This window comes from Telmatherina bonti, assembly GCF_933228915.1.
Source record: "Telmatherina bonti genome assembly, chromosome: 21".
Taxonomy (NCBI): Eukaryota; Metazoa; Chordata; class Actinopteri; order Atheriniformes; family Telmatherinidae; genus Telmatherina; species Telmatherina bonti.
The window spans coordinates 13,110,567-13,127,522 of record NC_136630.1 but is presented as its reverse complement, the minus strand read 5'-3'; the positions used below and the strand labels follow the sequence as shown (position 1 = coordinate 13,127,522).

The window sequence follows — 16,956 nt, the reverse complement described above, 5'->3', positions numbered from 1 at the left end:
GGAAAAAACTCCCTTTTAACATGAAGGTTGTGCCTGGTTTAAACTGCTTTTTTCTTTTCTAGTGGGCTTACAATCAATTGACATTAGTGACTTCTTCCTCTTTGAATGTTCATCTGAGAATAATTGTTCTTCATTTAGTTGACCAGCTAGCTCTAACTAGTTCTGGCAGGTTGTCGACTAGCTAGAAATGTAGCTAGCATACAATATATTCCAGAGACGGAACTTTGACTTTCTCAAACTGCGATTATTTGTGAATTTCTGCTGACCCTATAATGTAATAACCTAATCATTATATGTTTAAAACTTCAATATAGACTTGAAATAGACTTTAGAAAACAAAACTACATTAAACAACATCACTTTTTTTTATGGTAGTCTTTGCTTTAACTGCCCTGGATCCACAGTATTTTTCAGTTCTTGGTGGACTATAATCAACTCTTAATACTCTTACTTAAAACTCTTAATATAACATGATGAGGTGGCTGTAGTTCAGGAGGAAGAGCAGTTGTCCTTCAACTGGAAAGTTGGGAGGTCGATTCCAGGCTTCCCCTGACTAAAATGCCAAAGTGTCCTGGGACAAGACACTGAACCCCAAGCTGCCCTCCGATGTGCCTGTCGGAGTATGAGTGTGTTGTATGAGTGTGTGTGTGAATGGGTGAATGTGACAAGTAGTGTAAAGCGCTTGGAGCGGTAGCATGACTAGAAAAGCGCTATAGAAGTACAAGTCCATTTACCATTTACTATCAAATAAACCAAGATAAGAATTGCTTCCTGCCCTGCAGACACACCTGGATGACATTGGCAAAAGTCCTGTCTATAAAATTAGTTTGGGTATTAGTTTGGGTAAACAGATACATGACACTGGTTTACACATTTCACTACAAACGGATTGTTGCTCCCATGATGTTACATGGATTACCTTACTCAAAATAATAGGCTAGGACTTCTGTACATTACAATCTCACAAATTTCTTCCTATAGATTATTTAGAAAAGAGCAACAAAGCATCAATTACACGTTTTCTAGTGAAGTTTGGTTCTATAAAAGAAAATGTAAGAAGTCTTGCTGGAGTTTTACATTTTTGGGAGGATCCACAAGATAACCATCAATGGGCACAAAAGTTGGTCTGTTTGAATTTATTCAGAACAAGCCTGCAGTGTGGGCACTGATTCAGATATCTGGAGCCAGGTCAGCATACAGCTTCTGCAGCAGTAAATCATGGGTAGTTTGACTAATGCAACACTTTGAGTAATCTTTGAGTAACGTTTATTATCAACTTCAGAGCCAAGCGGTTTTTATAGCATTACTGGGAGTTCTTTAACGACAAAACTTTATGTCTATGGCTTAATTTTAAAAAGATTTATGTCTCAAGAAGAGTAGGCTTTGAACTCCGAGGTAAAGAAAGAAAAAAGGAAGAGCTGATGGAAATTTAAACAATTGTTTAACAGGTTCTGTTTTCATGTATTTTTGCTTGGTATTTTTCACTAACCTTGAAGCATTAGGTTGTACTAACAACTAAATATCAACTGTTCTTTTATGGTGAAGTTGACTTTATACCAAGATTAGTCTTATGTCTTTGTAAGCCCTATAAGAATAGGTAATTAATGTAGACAATGCATGTAGACACGTTTAGCCATTTTGATTTTTTTTCTTCAGATGCATCATTCCATCTCTAACGCACAGAAAAAGCAGCCAATGTAATGGTAGGAATTAAAAAGGAAACCCAAGAAAAATGTCCTTGCCTCCATTGTAATTATTGTTCATAGTATTGTGCTGGAAAAAGGGTTAAAAATGAGCATGTCCGCTCAGGTATCATGCTTCTATATCTGCTAATCAGTTGAAATAAGTACTAATTGGTCCTTTTCCTACTGATTATAAAAACCAGACATTAGTGGGTGTTTATGGTTTCTTTCACCACTCATCTGTAGCAGGATGAACTTTTGTTATACAGAGCAGCTGTGCAATCATTCGAGCAGACTGCGGTGTACTGTCATTAGTGTGTGCGTGTGTTCGCATGTGTGTTTTCAGTGAATTTCCCTAAATCACAATTCCAACCATCTATCATTGTCTACAATTATAATTTAATTTGCTGTTTTGAAGTTTTAATGCCTATGCCAGCTGTTTACATAAATAAGGCTGCAATAACAAGTCCACTGAAGCCCCTTTTCAACTGTCAGAGAGAAATCCAGAAACCAGCAGCACAGTTTAGAGAACATAATGGGCGATAACCATCCCAGCTGAAATATTGCAGGGATCTGAGTGAGACGACTCACAGGGCTAGGTTAAATATGCTAGCCGGCTGATTACACTTAATTCCCCCCGTCTGCCGCGCCAATGAGGACAAATTGGGTTGTTGTGTGGCTGCTGATAATACTAATCTCCCTCAGTGGCAGATTAATATTACAGTAAAACACGGAGGCACGCTGAGATGTCACGTTATGGTTTTCGGAAGAGCTACATCATGCAGAAATGAGATTCTGTTGCGCTCTTTCTGCTGACAGAAAAGCGGTTAGCGCTCTAGCTCTGCCGTGTATCCACGCTATAAGATTTACTTGATCAAGGTCATTTCCATATGACTGGATAGCGTGTATGCATTACCTTGCCAGCTCAAATAATTAACAGACTCTCTCCAACACACACATATATCAACAGATATATCCACCACATGCAACACATACTTGCACACAGCTTGCACAAAGAGTGGATCAAAGTCCTTTCAAAGTACAGTCTTGACACACCCCTCTTGCTTGGTACAGTTAATACAGAGAGGAGGCTCAGATCTCCCTGCTCCTCCATATGTAGCTTTGGGACAGACAAGCCCATCTCATCTAATACGAATATCAAACACACAAAAGATCCTAAGAGAAGCTGTTTCTCTTGAGGCAAGAGCATGTCTGCAGTTTTTGCAGTTACATGGCCTAATTGTATGTTACCTTCTCTGCTGTTGCAACAGTGAGCGATTTGTGGCCTCCAGCAAAAAATCCATCAATGCCAATTTGAACCTGAGCACCTTGCATTATTACTGCTATTGTTACTGAGAATAAGTGGTACAGCTGCTCTGCTCAGGCCATGTGCTGAACAAAGCTCAGGAACCAGACAATAAATAACAATACTGGTGGCCCCAAACACACATATATCAAGTATATAAAACCACCTGAGGCATATCTGTTTATATTTAGGACAGTGCTGCTCTGCAGATTCAATACATTCCCACCTGGCTAATACAGTATATGCACAGCTATGTTTGCTCACATTTTTTTTTTTCAATTTAATCATTTTCACTGAAACAGGTCCCCTGACTATCCCCCTTTCCCAAAGAGCGTTTGTAGCAGGTGAAACCTCTTTTTTGTGCTCATCCAGTGAAGGGTAAACTGAGCCTTAAGCTTCCTGTTTGTGAATGATAACAATAAAGGTCACTGTGGACAGTCATCTCAGTGTAACAAAGTTGCAGATGACTTTCCGTAAATCATAAATATAACCTTTTTGTTCTGTTCCTAATGTCTGCACTGGCAGATATGACACTTTATTTCTCCATACTGGAAAAGATAGACCTGCATTATGGTGTGTTCAGACCAAACGCGTTTTGAGCATCAAGAGCGGCATGTTTCCATGTAAAGTCTATGTGGAGGCGCGGCAAGGGGGCATCAAGCTTTCTCGTGTCGCTTTTTGAGCGTTTTGGGTGTTGGCGGGAACGCGCCGAAATTTTACGTTTTTGCGTGGAACGCCCGTCAAAAGCCAGAGATGGGCAAAGCTGAACTTTGGCCGCTTGACGCGGGGCGTCAACCAATCAGAGCGATCAGCTCGCAGCTCCTGGAGGATTTCTGTGGTGAATTCAGACACGGGGCTGAGATGCGATGACTCCGTGCAATATTTAGGATAACCATTTCTTGCTAAAAAGCTGAATGTTACTGATTTGGCAACGTAGCAGGATACGTTGCCTAGCAACGCTTTGTTTGGTGGTGGTGGTGGGGGGGGGGGGGCTCTCTGCTGAGTGCAGCTTTTGTTGCATTGACAGTGACTATCACTGCCCCATGACAACGTTCTCTAGCTTTATTTATTAAATAAAACCATGCCATCGCTCTACTGAATCCACCATCATTCAAACTGACCGGAAGGAAAGCGTCGCCTTTCCCCGGCAGACATGACAGGAGCGTTTTGGGCATCGGACACAAAAGTGGCAGTTTAGTGACCAGCGTTGAGCGTTCAGCATGTTGAGCAGTTTTGACGCTCAAAACGCGTTTGGTCTGAACACATCGTTAATCATAATTAGAATTTATCTTAAATATGAAGCTTTTCTACTGTCCAAATTGATAACTTGTCTCTTGGTCATATCTCTCTAACACATTCGATTTTAATTTTTACATTTCTTTGATAAAATAAGGTGTTTCAAAAGGACAAAATGTAAGAAAAGGAGAGAGCAAAATTCAGAACATCAGACAGTATTGATCAACAGAGGTTACAATAGACATAGATCTGCTTTGCAGAGAAACACAATTGTAAATGAGCCCTTATGTGCTAATTGATGCTAATTCAGCAAAGCTTTGACTGGCAGTCTGACAAGTCTGGCCAGATGGTGAGACAAAGGGCCACAGAAGGTGTGGGGAAGAAGTGAAGAGGAAAGTTTGGATGATGGAACTGCATCCGACTTTATTTTGTTACAGCCTACCTGTGGCTATACATCGTCTCTTTCTGCTCTGTAGTTAAGAAGTGAAATCATCACCCTATTAAGTGAGGTCAACAAGAAATCCACTGTCCAAAATAACAGCAAATATACTTCTTTTCTCAGTTCTAGGTTTTTAAAAAAAAAAAAGGGTCTGGTCCAGATTAAAACTGCCAGTTCCACACAGACCTAATTGACATCTACTGGCCAAATGGAAAACTTCAATACGGATAAATCTATACTGTGAGCCTAAATACATGAACTTTACATTGTCAATGCCAGTTTTGTGGTCCTGATCACAATTTGAGACCAGCAATTTTCACAAGCAGCTCTGAAGAGGAAAATATTACTGCAACATTCATCCAAATTTTAATGTAACATCACTTGGCTGACGTGAGATGAGAGAAAAAACATCCCTGAGAGAGAATATGCAAATGCCATGCAGACAGGCTGGGATTCAAACCAGGCATCTTGATGCTGTGAAGAACTACTGAGGTGCCCTCAGTTGCATTTTTCCAAACAACACCCAAACACTGGGCATCTTTAAACTGGCAAGTTAAAATGTAATGGACCACAGAAAAAATGAACTGCATTAGACTGAAGTTTGCCAATAATAAACGTTCATATTCTCCTCAAGATCAACTGTAAACTCTGCTACACCCCTTATTACAAAGCAATCTGGAGTCAAAATGTGTAACTACCAAAGTATGTTAAGAAGCAGAGCAAAATAATCACAAATACTGCAAATACTATCACACACATGCTTATTCTTTGACAGTTTCTTTTGCATAAATCTGCATCTATGTCAGATGACTGGCACGCTACATTCTCGTAGTGGTGGTGCAACAGAACAAAGACCTTTACCCAGAAGATTCCCACATGTGTAGACCAGGCAACTATCCAACATATTTGATATCCAGATATTTTTATTTTTTGCCTCATGCAACACAACTCTGACACACGGCCAACTGCACGAGCCTTCCAAAAACAAGAAGAAACGTAAAAAAAAAAAAACACTGTATTTCATCAGCTCTCATCAACTCAACACAATGAAAAAATTGTAGTTAAAACGTTAGATCCCTTGTTCTCACGGTTGTGCCGTCATGCTAAGTTTACGTGAAGACAAACGCAAGCAGAGTGGCAGCATTTATCGCTCAGCCTGCAGCAAGGCATAGAGGAGCCTCACCAGTACAGAGACAACTCAGGCAGATGCCACTATAAATAATGCATGAACAATAGAGCCAGAAGAAGAACCTTGGAACAACTAATTATTCAACTCGACATTTCAGCAGCTCAGAGAGAAGTTATCAGCAGAAAAAGATGGAATTCAGGACATCATCGCCGTTGCTGCTGGTGTGCGTATAGTAACAGATTAGTGCAGTAGCTGCAGCCTAACTCCATTATGAAATCTATTAATCGACGTGTACTACCCTGTTATAACAAGTAACTTTCTTGGATTTAGACAAGATGGAAGGCAGAAAGACATCTTGCTTGTTTACTATCTGTGAACTGTGCATGACATTGATGAAAAATAATTTGAAACAACTTTTGAGGTTTTCTCAGTTTCTTTAGATTTTTTTTTTTTTTTTTTTTTTTAATTGTTTTTGTTTCTTTCTCTGTTTTCTTTTCGCCGGACGTAAATTGCAGTGAGAGGAGCTTCTCCACAGGAGCAACAACACAAAGCAGCATCTCCACTCAATTAAGAGCCACCCACGCCTTCGTTGGAAAGCCAATGGGATCTTCTTTTTCCTCTCTCTCCACTGTGAATAGCATCTGAGCACTCCCAAACTCTAGTAGCAAATCTCTCTGACATCTACCAGAAAGACACTCACATGATGACGACAAGAGAGCAAGAAAAGCCTCTTTTCTCTGCTTCTGCCACTTCGATCTCATTATTGTGCAATGAGAAAAAAATCCACAAAGTCTTGATTGGATAGGCCAATCTTCATAGATATACACATTACGGCAAGCTCATTAAACTGTTATGGTTTTCACCCAGCATAATTTTCAACCAGCAGTTTGACACTCAATTTTAACTGGAAATAAGCCTCATTATCATATTCCTACTATCAAATACTGCCTCGTTACTCTTACTTCCCATATTTGTAATTACAGCGGCTATTAGAGCTGGAGCATAAATCCTGCAGGAGTTCTAATAAATGGCCAACCTTGATGGCAGGGGTAGAAAAACCTACAGCTGGCAGTGTGTTTTTCAGCTAAAGGAGCTGAGTCTCCTGATGCTGCGGCATCATATTAGCTGAAAAATGGAAAGAACTTGGGTTCTGCATGTATCAATCCCTCAGTCAGGACCCATGCTGTTGTAGGGTCAGTGACATAGCCATAGTCATTGTCACATTCACTAGAGCATACTGTTAATTATGTGTTGATGAAAAATGATGCATACTAGAAGCTAATCAGAGGTAATTAAATGTTGTGATTTTCAAAAGATATTAGAGAATTTAGTGGGTTAAAACCACCAGGCTGAAGCGTTCTGTTATTGTTTCAAGCAAAAAAGTTAAAAAAAACATTGATGGAAAAATGATACTGTCTCAGAATAAAGATAATCTCACTTGTCACCACATGACACATAGTAATACTTTACAAATAAGCTAACTCATGTGGAAAACAATAATAAACATTAAATCTCCAGTGGACCTGTCACCAAGGCCGAGTGGGAAATGAAGCTGTCTTCATATTTTAAATAGTGTTACAGGTCGAATCCTTGTCATAATCTTTTATCACCTAACCAAAAGGTTTTAGAGCCTAAACGTTTAACTTCAGAAACACATTCCTTTGTGTGAAGATGTAAAGTCAAACAGCAAGTCACAGTGAAGTCACAAAAATTAAATAAAAAATACAGCATATCCAAAAATTTTAAATTAAACATTTGTATAAAAGTGGTGGTTTCAAAACTCCTCATCATGGGCAATATCTTTTTGACTTGTTTTTCATCACAGAAGAAACACCTTTCTAATTTTATTTCAGGAATGTCTGTATAGGTAACTAAGAGAAAGGAGAGGCACCCTTTCTGGTTGTTTTATAATTAAAAAAATGACTTGTCTGAAAAATTACATGTCTTGTCTGAAAAAAAAAAAAATGTATGGAAATATAATGTTCATTGGCCATTTACTTTGCATCAAGTAGCCAAACACATGGCCAGGAATTAATTGCATTATCGACATGTTAATTTATAGCCTTGAATTAGCAACGTAGCAATAACATGTTTCCTAATAACTGTGATATAGAAGGTGCTGTTGGCATCAGCTCAAGACTGGCAGCTGAAGGTCGACCTAGGTCGAACATCACTGAGACCCCACTCAGGCCAGACATAGTTCTGGTGTCTGAAACATCAAAGCAAGTGGTCCTTCTGGAGCTGACTGTCCCCTGGGAAGACAGGATGGAAGAGGCCTTTGAGAGGAAGAGGAGCTGGCAAGTGAATGTTGGAGTAGGGGGATGAAGGACTGGGTGTTACCCCATCGAGGTCGGGTGCAGAGGTTTTGCCGTCCAGTCCCTCATGAGGGCTCTCAAGATGTTAGGAATGAATGGGCAGGTTCTGCACGCGGCTGGGTCCGAGTGTTTTATTGCCACATGTAAAAATGTTCATACTTTCTCACCACCTCGATCAGCTGTTTTATTAAAACAATCCGTTTTGCCGGCAACAGCAAACACATGAAACACGGAGAAACACATTAACACGGAGAAAGCATGAAGCGGCAACTCCGCTTCATGCTTTCTCCGTGTTAATGACACCCACCTCCAATGTCCGCACGGTACTTCTCGCAGCCCCGCAAGAAAAAAGTTCTGCCAGCCTGGTGTGTCAAGAACTGTCCTCAAACACGTCCGCGAGAACAAGATGACATCATTTTCTTCTCGGAGCTTCGAGAACAAGAAAAAAGTTCTCGCTTCTCGTGGAGTATGTAACAGGCTTAAGTTGCACCAAGAGTGTTTGCTATAACTAGTTTTGTTAGGCAGATTCATTATTATTATCAGTTTGTTGGCGGTGGATAAAATAATTCAATAAATATTGTCTGTAAGGCTGAGTGGATTATGTTTTCTTATTATAATGTCCACAAAAATAAATGTTTCAACAGTTATTATAATCATGCATAACAGGGATATCAAAAGTTGGCCCTCTAAGCCTACTGTCCTGCAGGTTTTAGATGTTTTCCTGCTTCAACTCCCCGTAATGAGTCATTGTGCAGAACTCGACAACAAGCTGTTGGATTCGTTCAATGTGAATCAGGTGCGTTTGAGCAGGAAAGCATCTAAATCCTGCAGAACAGTGGCCTTATGAGGAACTGGGGTTTGATAGCCCTGGTGTATAATGATCCCAATGCTAAAAGACCATTTTTTGTAACATCAGCATGACTGCATCATAATTATAAGTAAGTTAGCATGGCAATGTGCACCATTTCTGAACTGTTGCAGAAACTCCCGAGACTGTGTAAAAACGAGTCCAACGAACTGAAATTAAAAATGTTGCAAGTAGCTATTCAATTAATTAGAAATGTGCAATGCAGCAAACTCCACCTTCAAAGGTTCTGAACTCTCCAAAAGCATAAAATCCTCATTGGTACGTAGCTCCTACCCCCTGCAGTGGAAGCATGCGAGGCAATTCTTCTCGCTCAAAGCACTGCAGTGATCATATCCTCCAAAGTGAGCAACTTCCAGTGAAATAAGAATAAATATAAAGAATTGACACAGAAAATGCCTTAAAAATATTTAAAATGATTAAATCACAGAATAAATTTAAACATTTTGGCTTCCTTTTTGATATTTTATAGCTAATATATTGTTTCCTGTTCTTCTATTCAGACGATATTCTTTTCATCATTTCTGCATAGAGAATGTAAATTTAAGCACATTAAACTACTTGGTACAGTTAAAGGAACTTCTCATTGTGATACTATCCTGCATCACATTAATCCGGGGCTCAGAGACTGCTAATGAATACTCATGCTTTGACTCACTTTCCTGATCTTACCAACTGGAAGAACAGAGGAGCCACCTGAAAAAACATGTAGCAAATTTAGCTCATTAAAACCAGCTCACACTAGAGCAGGTGCAAACCTTAAACAGCCCTCTGTGGTTGGCTAAAAGGCTGCAGGGCGCCTTAATGAGGTCCCTATCTCCAGTGTTCAGAGATAGGAGACTCTGGCTGTGAATGAACAGCACACTGTTGTTCCCATGAGCAGTGGCCTGAGCTCCCACTGAGCAGATTCACCAAAGCACATCAGAATGCAAAACAGAACTTGTGTTGTGACAAATGAATACATCAAGTTGTCAAAGAGGATTTTTTTTTTTTAAGTGATGCAAAACATTTATTACAACCAACTCTAAATTGTGGACCTGCCGTCGTGCTTTGTGTGGATGAATCCTGTGCAAGCGTGAGTGCAAATGTTGACGCTTTGATATTTTCAGCATGTCACAGCTTAACGCTGATGTGTGTCATAATGGAGTTTGTTAACGTGCTGTGGACTATTCTGACACCTCTTTGTCCTTTTCTTCAGCATTTCCTCATAATGTCTCCATGTTGGATAATAAAATGCACACTGGTCCAATTTAAACAACAATCAGATCTATAAAACCAGCACAGCTGTGTTTGTAAAGTATATGTTGGTGATTTTTCTGTCCCTGTTTTATTTCATTTAGATGCAGCATGAATATTCCCATCTCTTTGTACACGTCCTCTTGCCAAGACAGCCAGTAAACAAATGCAACCTTGTTGAATTTCAGACGCTGTATCTCAGATGGCCAAAACAGCAGAATATATATGAGCAGAAAGTAAGCAATCCATCACTTCTCCTCATGTGTTATGGTTCAATGTTTGTGCACATTTTTGCTAAACATTATATCTCCCAACATCTGCTGAATGAAATGCCACAATATCTTAAAACCTATTATGTATATATGTTATGTTTGCAGGGCTTTTAGTATAGGATTATCATGGCCACAGATATATGAAAACCTCTCTTGTTGGTTTTGCAGACACAAATTTCGAACCAGTTCACAGTTAAACATAAGAGCAAATAATCATTGACAGTTTCCATAACCGATGAATCATTTAAGCTACAGAGCACCAAAAGTATAAATGTTTGTTAATACAAGTGTTTAAATTATGGTGTTTTTTATAGACTCACCATTCACTTTGAAACTTATGGGGTGAAGCCGGATAAGACAGAGAAGGAAATGGCCACAGAATCCCTGCAGAACACTTTTTGTACCATTTTAGTTTAGTTTAACCCATTTTTAAGAAGTACTCAATCACCAGCACGGCTTACCTTAAGCTGGATGGTTTGTTATACAGTATCATCCAAATTAGGGTACAAAAATAAAAAGTGTTGAAGAGGTTCTTGCAAACTTCTACAGAGGACAAATCAAGAGTATCCTAATTGGAACAAACTGTCATTGAATGTGCACGGCCCAAGACAGGAAGCGTTTGCAGCTGGTGATTAAAACTGCCTGGAACATTATTGGTGCCCATCTTTACAGCTTACTGCTATTGGTCAGGTGAGATGTCCAAACTGCACCACAGGGACATTTTAAAACAAAACCAGCCACATCCTGTCTACCCCGTTTCCATCTGACAAGCGTTGCATACCTGTCACAACATTGAGTTGATAAGTACTTTCATCCCCCAGGTGGTGAAACTATTTCATTCAAAACAACACATTATCATTTTTGTTTTTACTAATCTGACAAAAAGATCTCTATTTTTGAAGATATGTCACATTTAAGATCCTGATGCAACCACAATCAAAGAGACTGAAAGATTTCTGGTCCAGTTTCTCAAGAACACAAACAAACATTAAACCAGATGTGCTTTGGGACATTGTGGGCCAATATGCAGCCAAAAGCCCCACAGAAAGACCTCAAATCACTCCGTTCAACCACTCTGTCAGTCAAACACTGATCCAAACAGACAGGTGAGGCAAAATGCTCCAAACACCAGGGAGGATGATGTTTAAATTTTGCATGACAACACAAATGTGCTATTCAATAACTAATTCTGTCGGGGTCCAACAGAAGAGCTATCATGGGGCTATCATGCAGGCTCCTGCATATACACACACAACTGAAGCTTGTCTCTGGCCAATGCTGATAAAACTATCAAGTCAGCGGTGACACTTCCTAGCAGTGAGATCAAACCACTGACTGCTTGTTGCAGATTTGGAGCTGAGACGTGCCAAACAACTTCTTCCAAAGCGTCTTATCCAGATTCATGGTATGTTTTGTCTTTCAGTCGTGATGAACTCGCGCTGGGGGCTCCTTTGACCCATAACACGTCAAACACTCCCATCTGGGCTCATTTATCTTGACATTTTCAAATCTATAGGCTAATTTACATCAGTAGAATGTCACAATAGGTTGCTTTTGGGACCATTTGCTGCTCTTATCACCTTACATAAGATAATCCTAATGAGCTGCATGAATACTCTGAGATGCCTTAAGCTAAGATACTGCAATATATTGTCAACGGGGGAATAGTGGCCCTGCAGCCAGCTGAACCACAAGCCAAAACCCTCCTAACAAGCTTGTGTGAAAAATATTTATATACATAGCTGGTTTGCTTTGGATAAAAAAAAATATGTCCAACATTCCCAACCAGTGTTAAATGATCTCGTACCAGGATCTTAAATAATAAATGAAAAACTAAATCATTCCTCTACATGTAAGCTCAGCACTGTTAACAAGATTAGCTGTTCCTGCAATATATCTTTGTGAAAGGCCACTGTTGACCAATGGTGCAAATTAATGAGGCAAACTTATGTAGAAAATGGATTTTTAGAAGTCTGCAGAGCTGCGATGAACAGTATTAGGTGAATGATTTGTTCGGTGTAAAGAAACAATCTCAAGTTTGAATGAGATTCTGTTAAAATGTGTCATGTCGCTACATCACAAATTTACCTCGATGGCATTTTTAATCAGCATCATCCACCTGTAATAAACCCTGTTAATTTGTGCTATACAGGTATTGTTTTTAGCATTTCCTGCTCTAACTATATATAGAAAATATCACTGAAATGTGCATTAGGCTGTGAAGAACTGATTTAATTAACTAAAACAAGTGGAGCATGGTTTAAATCGAACCCTGACACTGAGTGACAAAGCAAAGGAGCAGGTGCTCAAAAGCTGCAGTGTGCCAAGGTTTGCCATGTTGGCTTGAGAAATATTCACCTCTGACCAACCATCCACTCTGAGCTAAATTTGGGCAAACAAGAAATTAAAATAAGAATTAAATAAGAATTGAAGTATTAATGTATTAATTTACAGCTCATATCTATTGAGATTAGTCCTTCTGCTCTGGCTGGGGAGCATGAACAAAGCTGTGCATGAACAGTCTGGGAATCAATGGAAGCAGGTCCACTGGGAATAGGAAGCAGTTGTTCCCTTAAACTCAGCTGTCTGTACTTGTAATTTATGGAATTGAAGCTGATGTCTTGCTGTATGAAAGCACAGGAAGACTCCCAACTGTGATCTCTCTATTTTATGTGCAATATGACAACATCAGTGGGGTTTATACATGCAATACAGACTATCAAAAGGAGGCTTAAACAGCACTTAGACTTACGTTCTCCATGCAAAGTTGGAGAAATATCATAGAAAAACATCTGTTCTGATCAAATAAATTTTTATTTTTTTTTAAATCAGAAAAGAAATGATGGAATCAGGAAATAATGATTTCCTGATGTGAGAGCACGTGAACGCAACAGCGCGCATTTACTCGGACCTGTGAGCAAAACCTTCAAACACCTGCAAAATGTAGATGTTTTAAAGTATTTCTTCAGCACAAAGCTGATCAAATCTTGTGCATGTGCACTTCGGGGTGACAGTTTAACTGTGCGCGAGAACACCTGAGGAAACGAGCCGCGTTTACTCCGCGAAGAGGCGAGAAAGCATCACTCACGTCTCTGAAGCGATTCCAGTGTTTGATCTTACGACTGTACTGGGAGATGGTTGACAGCCATTGTTCGTCTTCCATGAAATTCCCGGTTTTTCCTGCTTCTTTCCCACTTTTCACGTCCAGCTGGAGCGAGACGCCCACCAGCAGACACAGGCAAGCCGCAATTCTGACCACGTCCATGTTGCTCAGGCAGTTTGGTTTAGGATGTATCTTCCTCCTCCTGCTGCTGCTGCTGCTGCTGCCCTCCAGTCAGTGATCCACACAAGACTGTTGCTGCTGCTGCCTCCACAGAATGAATGGAAATGAGAGGAGGAGGAGAGGACAGACAGTGTGTGTGTGTGTGTGTGTGTGTGTGTGTGTGTGTGTGTGTCTGAGAGAGAGAGAGAGCGTTAAAGGAAAGATTAGATCCTGCACGAATCGTTTATTTTTGCTTACTTGGTTTCATTATTTCAGTGGTTTGTGTTGTTTGTAAGAAGCCCCCAATCTAAGAGATGCAGTCCTACTTCAAATGATTCATGCAAGTGGAACAGATGTTTAGTGATGGACTGGAGATCAGTCAGGATGCAGCCTATTTGTCTTTTTTTTAAATTATATATATATTTGTCTTATTTAAATGTGTTTGGTACAAATGCACTCATATAGGCTGATTACATCTCTGCGGTTAAACTTAAATGAAATAAGTGAGCATTGCTGCAATTAAGCTCTCATCATAAGGAAGTGGTTCCCAAACTGGTCTTGCCAGACTACAATTCCTTCGGGGGGTGCAAAGCAAATTAAGTTAAATTTAGCTTCATCTGAGCATAATTTCATTCTTAATTTGGTCAACAGCAGCAGAACGAGAATGTGAAAGCAAATCATTTGAGGTGTGAATAATCATTTTTGTGCTAAGGTACAGTATCTGCTTGCATCCCAAATCTACAAGTTTAGACCAATAAGCTTGCTGCTGTGAATAAATAGCAACAAGCTGATTTATTGGACGAAGTTTTCTTCTGGTTGTGATTTATAGACAGTGTTTCATTGAAAATGATTTTTTTTTTTTTTTTTTTTTGTCATTTAAATTTTTATTGATTTTAACATTTTTCAATAAATTAATTTTAAAAAAAACCCAGCAAAGAGAAAAACAAAACAAAAAACTTGGCTGGTGCACCTCACCCCCCACCTACTACCCCCCAGACCCCCCCACTGGATTACAATTTCCAGGCACAGAGTGTGATACAAAATTTAACTGCTTCCTGCAATGAAGTGGGAAATGGGACAGACAAACAGTTAACAATTGGGATCTCCAAGTAACAGTCTGACTGAAATGTCTCTTATCTTTTTTTTTAAGGTAGTTCCAAAGGTTAGCCCAGTCAGTTTCTTTGTCTTCTGTATTGTCTTTCAGTTTATACAGCATAGATTCGTAGGCTGTGTCTATCATGGCATTAATCCACTCCTTCAATTCCGGGCGTGCAGTGGTTTTCCAGTGTCTCAAAATAATCCTGGATGCCGTCACCATCTCAGTAATAACAATACTAAAAACTCCCTTAGAAACATTAGGCAGTTGGAATTTTTCGCCCAACAAACACAATTCAGGGTTTAAATTCATTGAAAATGTTGACCTTTTCCCACATGTTTACTACAGAAAAACCTCTCAGAAAGTGGTAACACAGATAGAAGCTGTATCGGGCTCACAGTTCCTGTTCAGAACACATTTAGAACACATTTTTCAGAGTTTGCATCTTATTCCCAAGTAAAATTAGAGTCTTCCCAGGACCACAGTTCAGAAGAAACAACCAAGCACTGAACCATGGTTTGCTTCAGTTCTCCAGGGAGAGGATTAAAACACTGAAGTTTGGTTCCATGATTTTCTGCAAGTCTCACTGATAAAATGAACAAAAATTCAGATACATGCTCAAGGGAGGTATGAGAGCAGGAGAGGCATAAGGGGGAGAGAAAATACCTGCAAGCACTGTGCTTTGAGTGGATGATGTTGGCAGTAATGCCAACATAATATGCTACAAATGGCACAAAATTGCATCTATTGATTCATTCGAACGATGGCTAGTGGCTGAAACAAAGAGCTCAAACACACACAAAATAAACTAAAGTGCTTACATGTGTTTGCATGGTTTTAGACTAAAACTACTACATCATATTATAAATGGTAACATCACAAATCCATCCACACATGTTGGATCCTAAATACACTCACTGGAGACACTGGAGAATAAACAGGATCATAAAAAGGATCTATATCTCTGGTAAATAGTACTCTGATTAGTACATACAAAATACTACTAAAAGTAAACAATATAAGTAAACAATATAAAATTCAATGTACCGCAGAGTTTAAATACTAACCATACCATAGGTAACTAGAAAAACATTATAGCATAGCTTAAACACATTTGAATACCTAAATGACTGACATAAAACACTCTCTGCACCTAAAAATGAAGTCAGCATGACAAATAATGTAATAAGGATAATTATGGGACTGAAAAAGTAGAAAAAAAAGAACGTTATTAATGCATTTTTTCCTGAATTTATGACCAACCGTTTTGCTGGACCTGCATATCATCTTGAGTCTGCACACGTTATTCCCTCTGCTTCCTAAACTCTGCATGCCCTCTCTTTTCCTCTCTCTCTGCTTTCCATTTCATCCCATGAAGATAAACTTAATCCAACCCCCCCATTTAAGTTTAAGGTTACCAATATTGGCCAAGGCTGAGTAGCCAGGGGCAGGATCGCATTTCTGTGATGCTGCTTAGCTGGGCGAACTAACTCCGACACTGCCATCAAATCCGTTGATGTGGCAGTTGCAGGCTTTTCCTGAGTGTGCAGAGCTCTGCAACTAGAGAGCAGGGACAAGAGCAGAAATGTCTCACAATACAAACCAGCTGCGTACATCAGGAATGCAAAGGGCTGGACATAAGTTAATTAGTAGGGTCGTCATTAGTCACATCATGATCAGGATGAATGTGCTGCAGATTATTGGGCATGTTGAATTGGGTCACTTAAGCATTTAAGATGGTGTTATGCTTTGCACCAGTAGCTTTTAAAGACTTTGGAGAGTTTGGATGTGGCTTGTAAGCTTCCCTCTGGGCCTTGGGGCAGAAAGTTCCCAATGAGAATCATCCTACATGACAAAAAAAGGCTAAAGCAAATAGAAAACATGTTGACAGACTCTGACCTGCTCCTTCCACTTCATATTGGAGCTTTTAGGGATGAGAGGACTCAAAGGACCTTTTTAAAAAAATGCAGAGTTTACATGTCCTGTTCCATCAGTATCTCAAGTGGCATCATAGCAAAGAGCAATCTTTTGACTTTGCTGATAAGACTGAATTCCCAGAAATGCATCAACCAGATTAATGACTTCAGCTGTGATCCGAAAGCTAGATGCTAAACACAC

General features: G+C 39.6%; 1 protein-coding gene across 1 annotated transcript in view; it reads right to left on the bottom strand.

The window, feature by feature from the left end:
- The window catches only part of LOC306771787 (testican-2), a gene marked incomplete at both ends in the record, with an annotated part of 47,293 nt that extends 33,548 nt beyond the window's left edge, over positions 1-13,745 (bottom strand). The window contains one exon of the mRNA XM_079261104.1: positions 13,569-13,745. Coding sequence (XP_079117230.1) covers positions 13,569-13,745 — 177 coding nt within the window. The remainder of the gene's footprint in view (positions 1-13,568) is intronic.
- Positions 13,746-16,956: the final 3,211 nt, after the last annotated feature.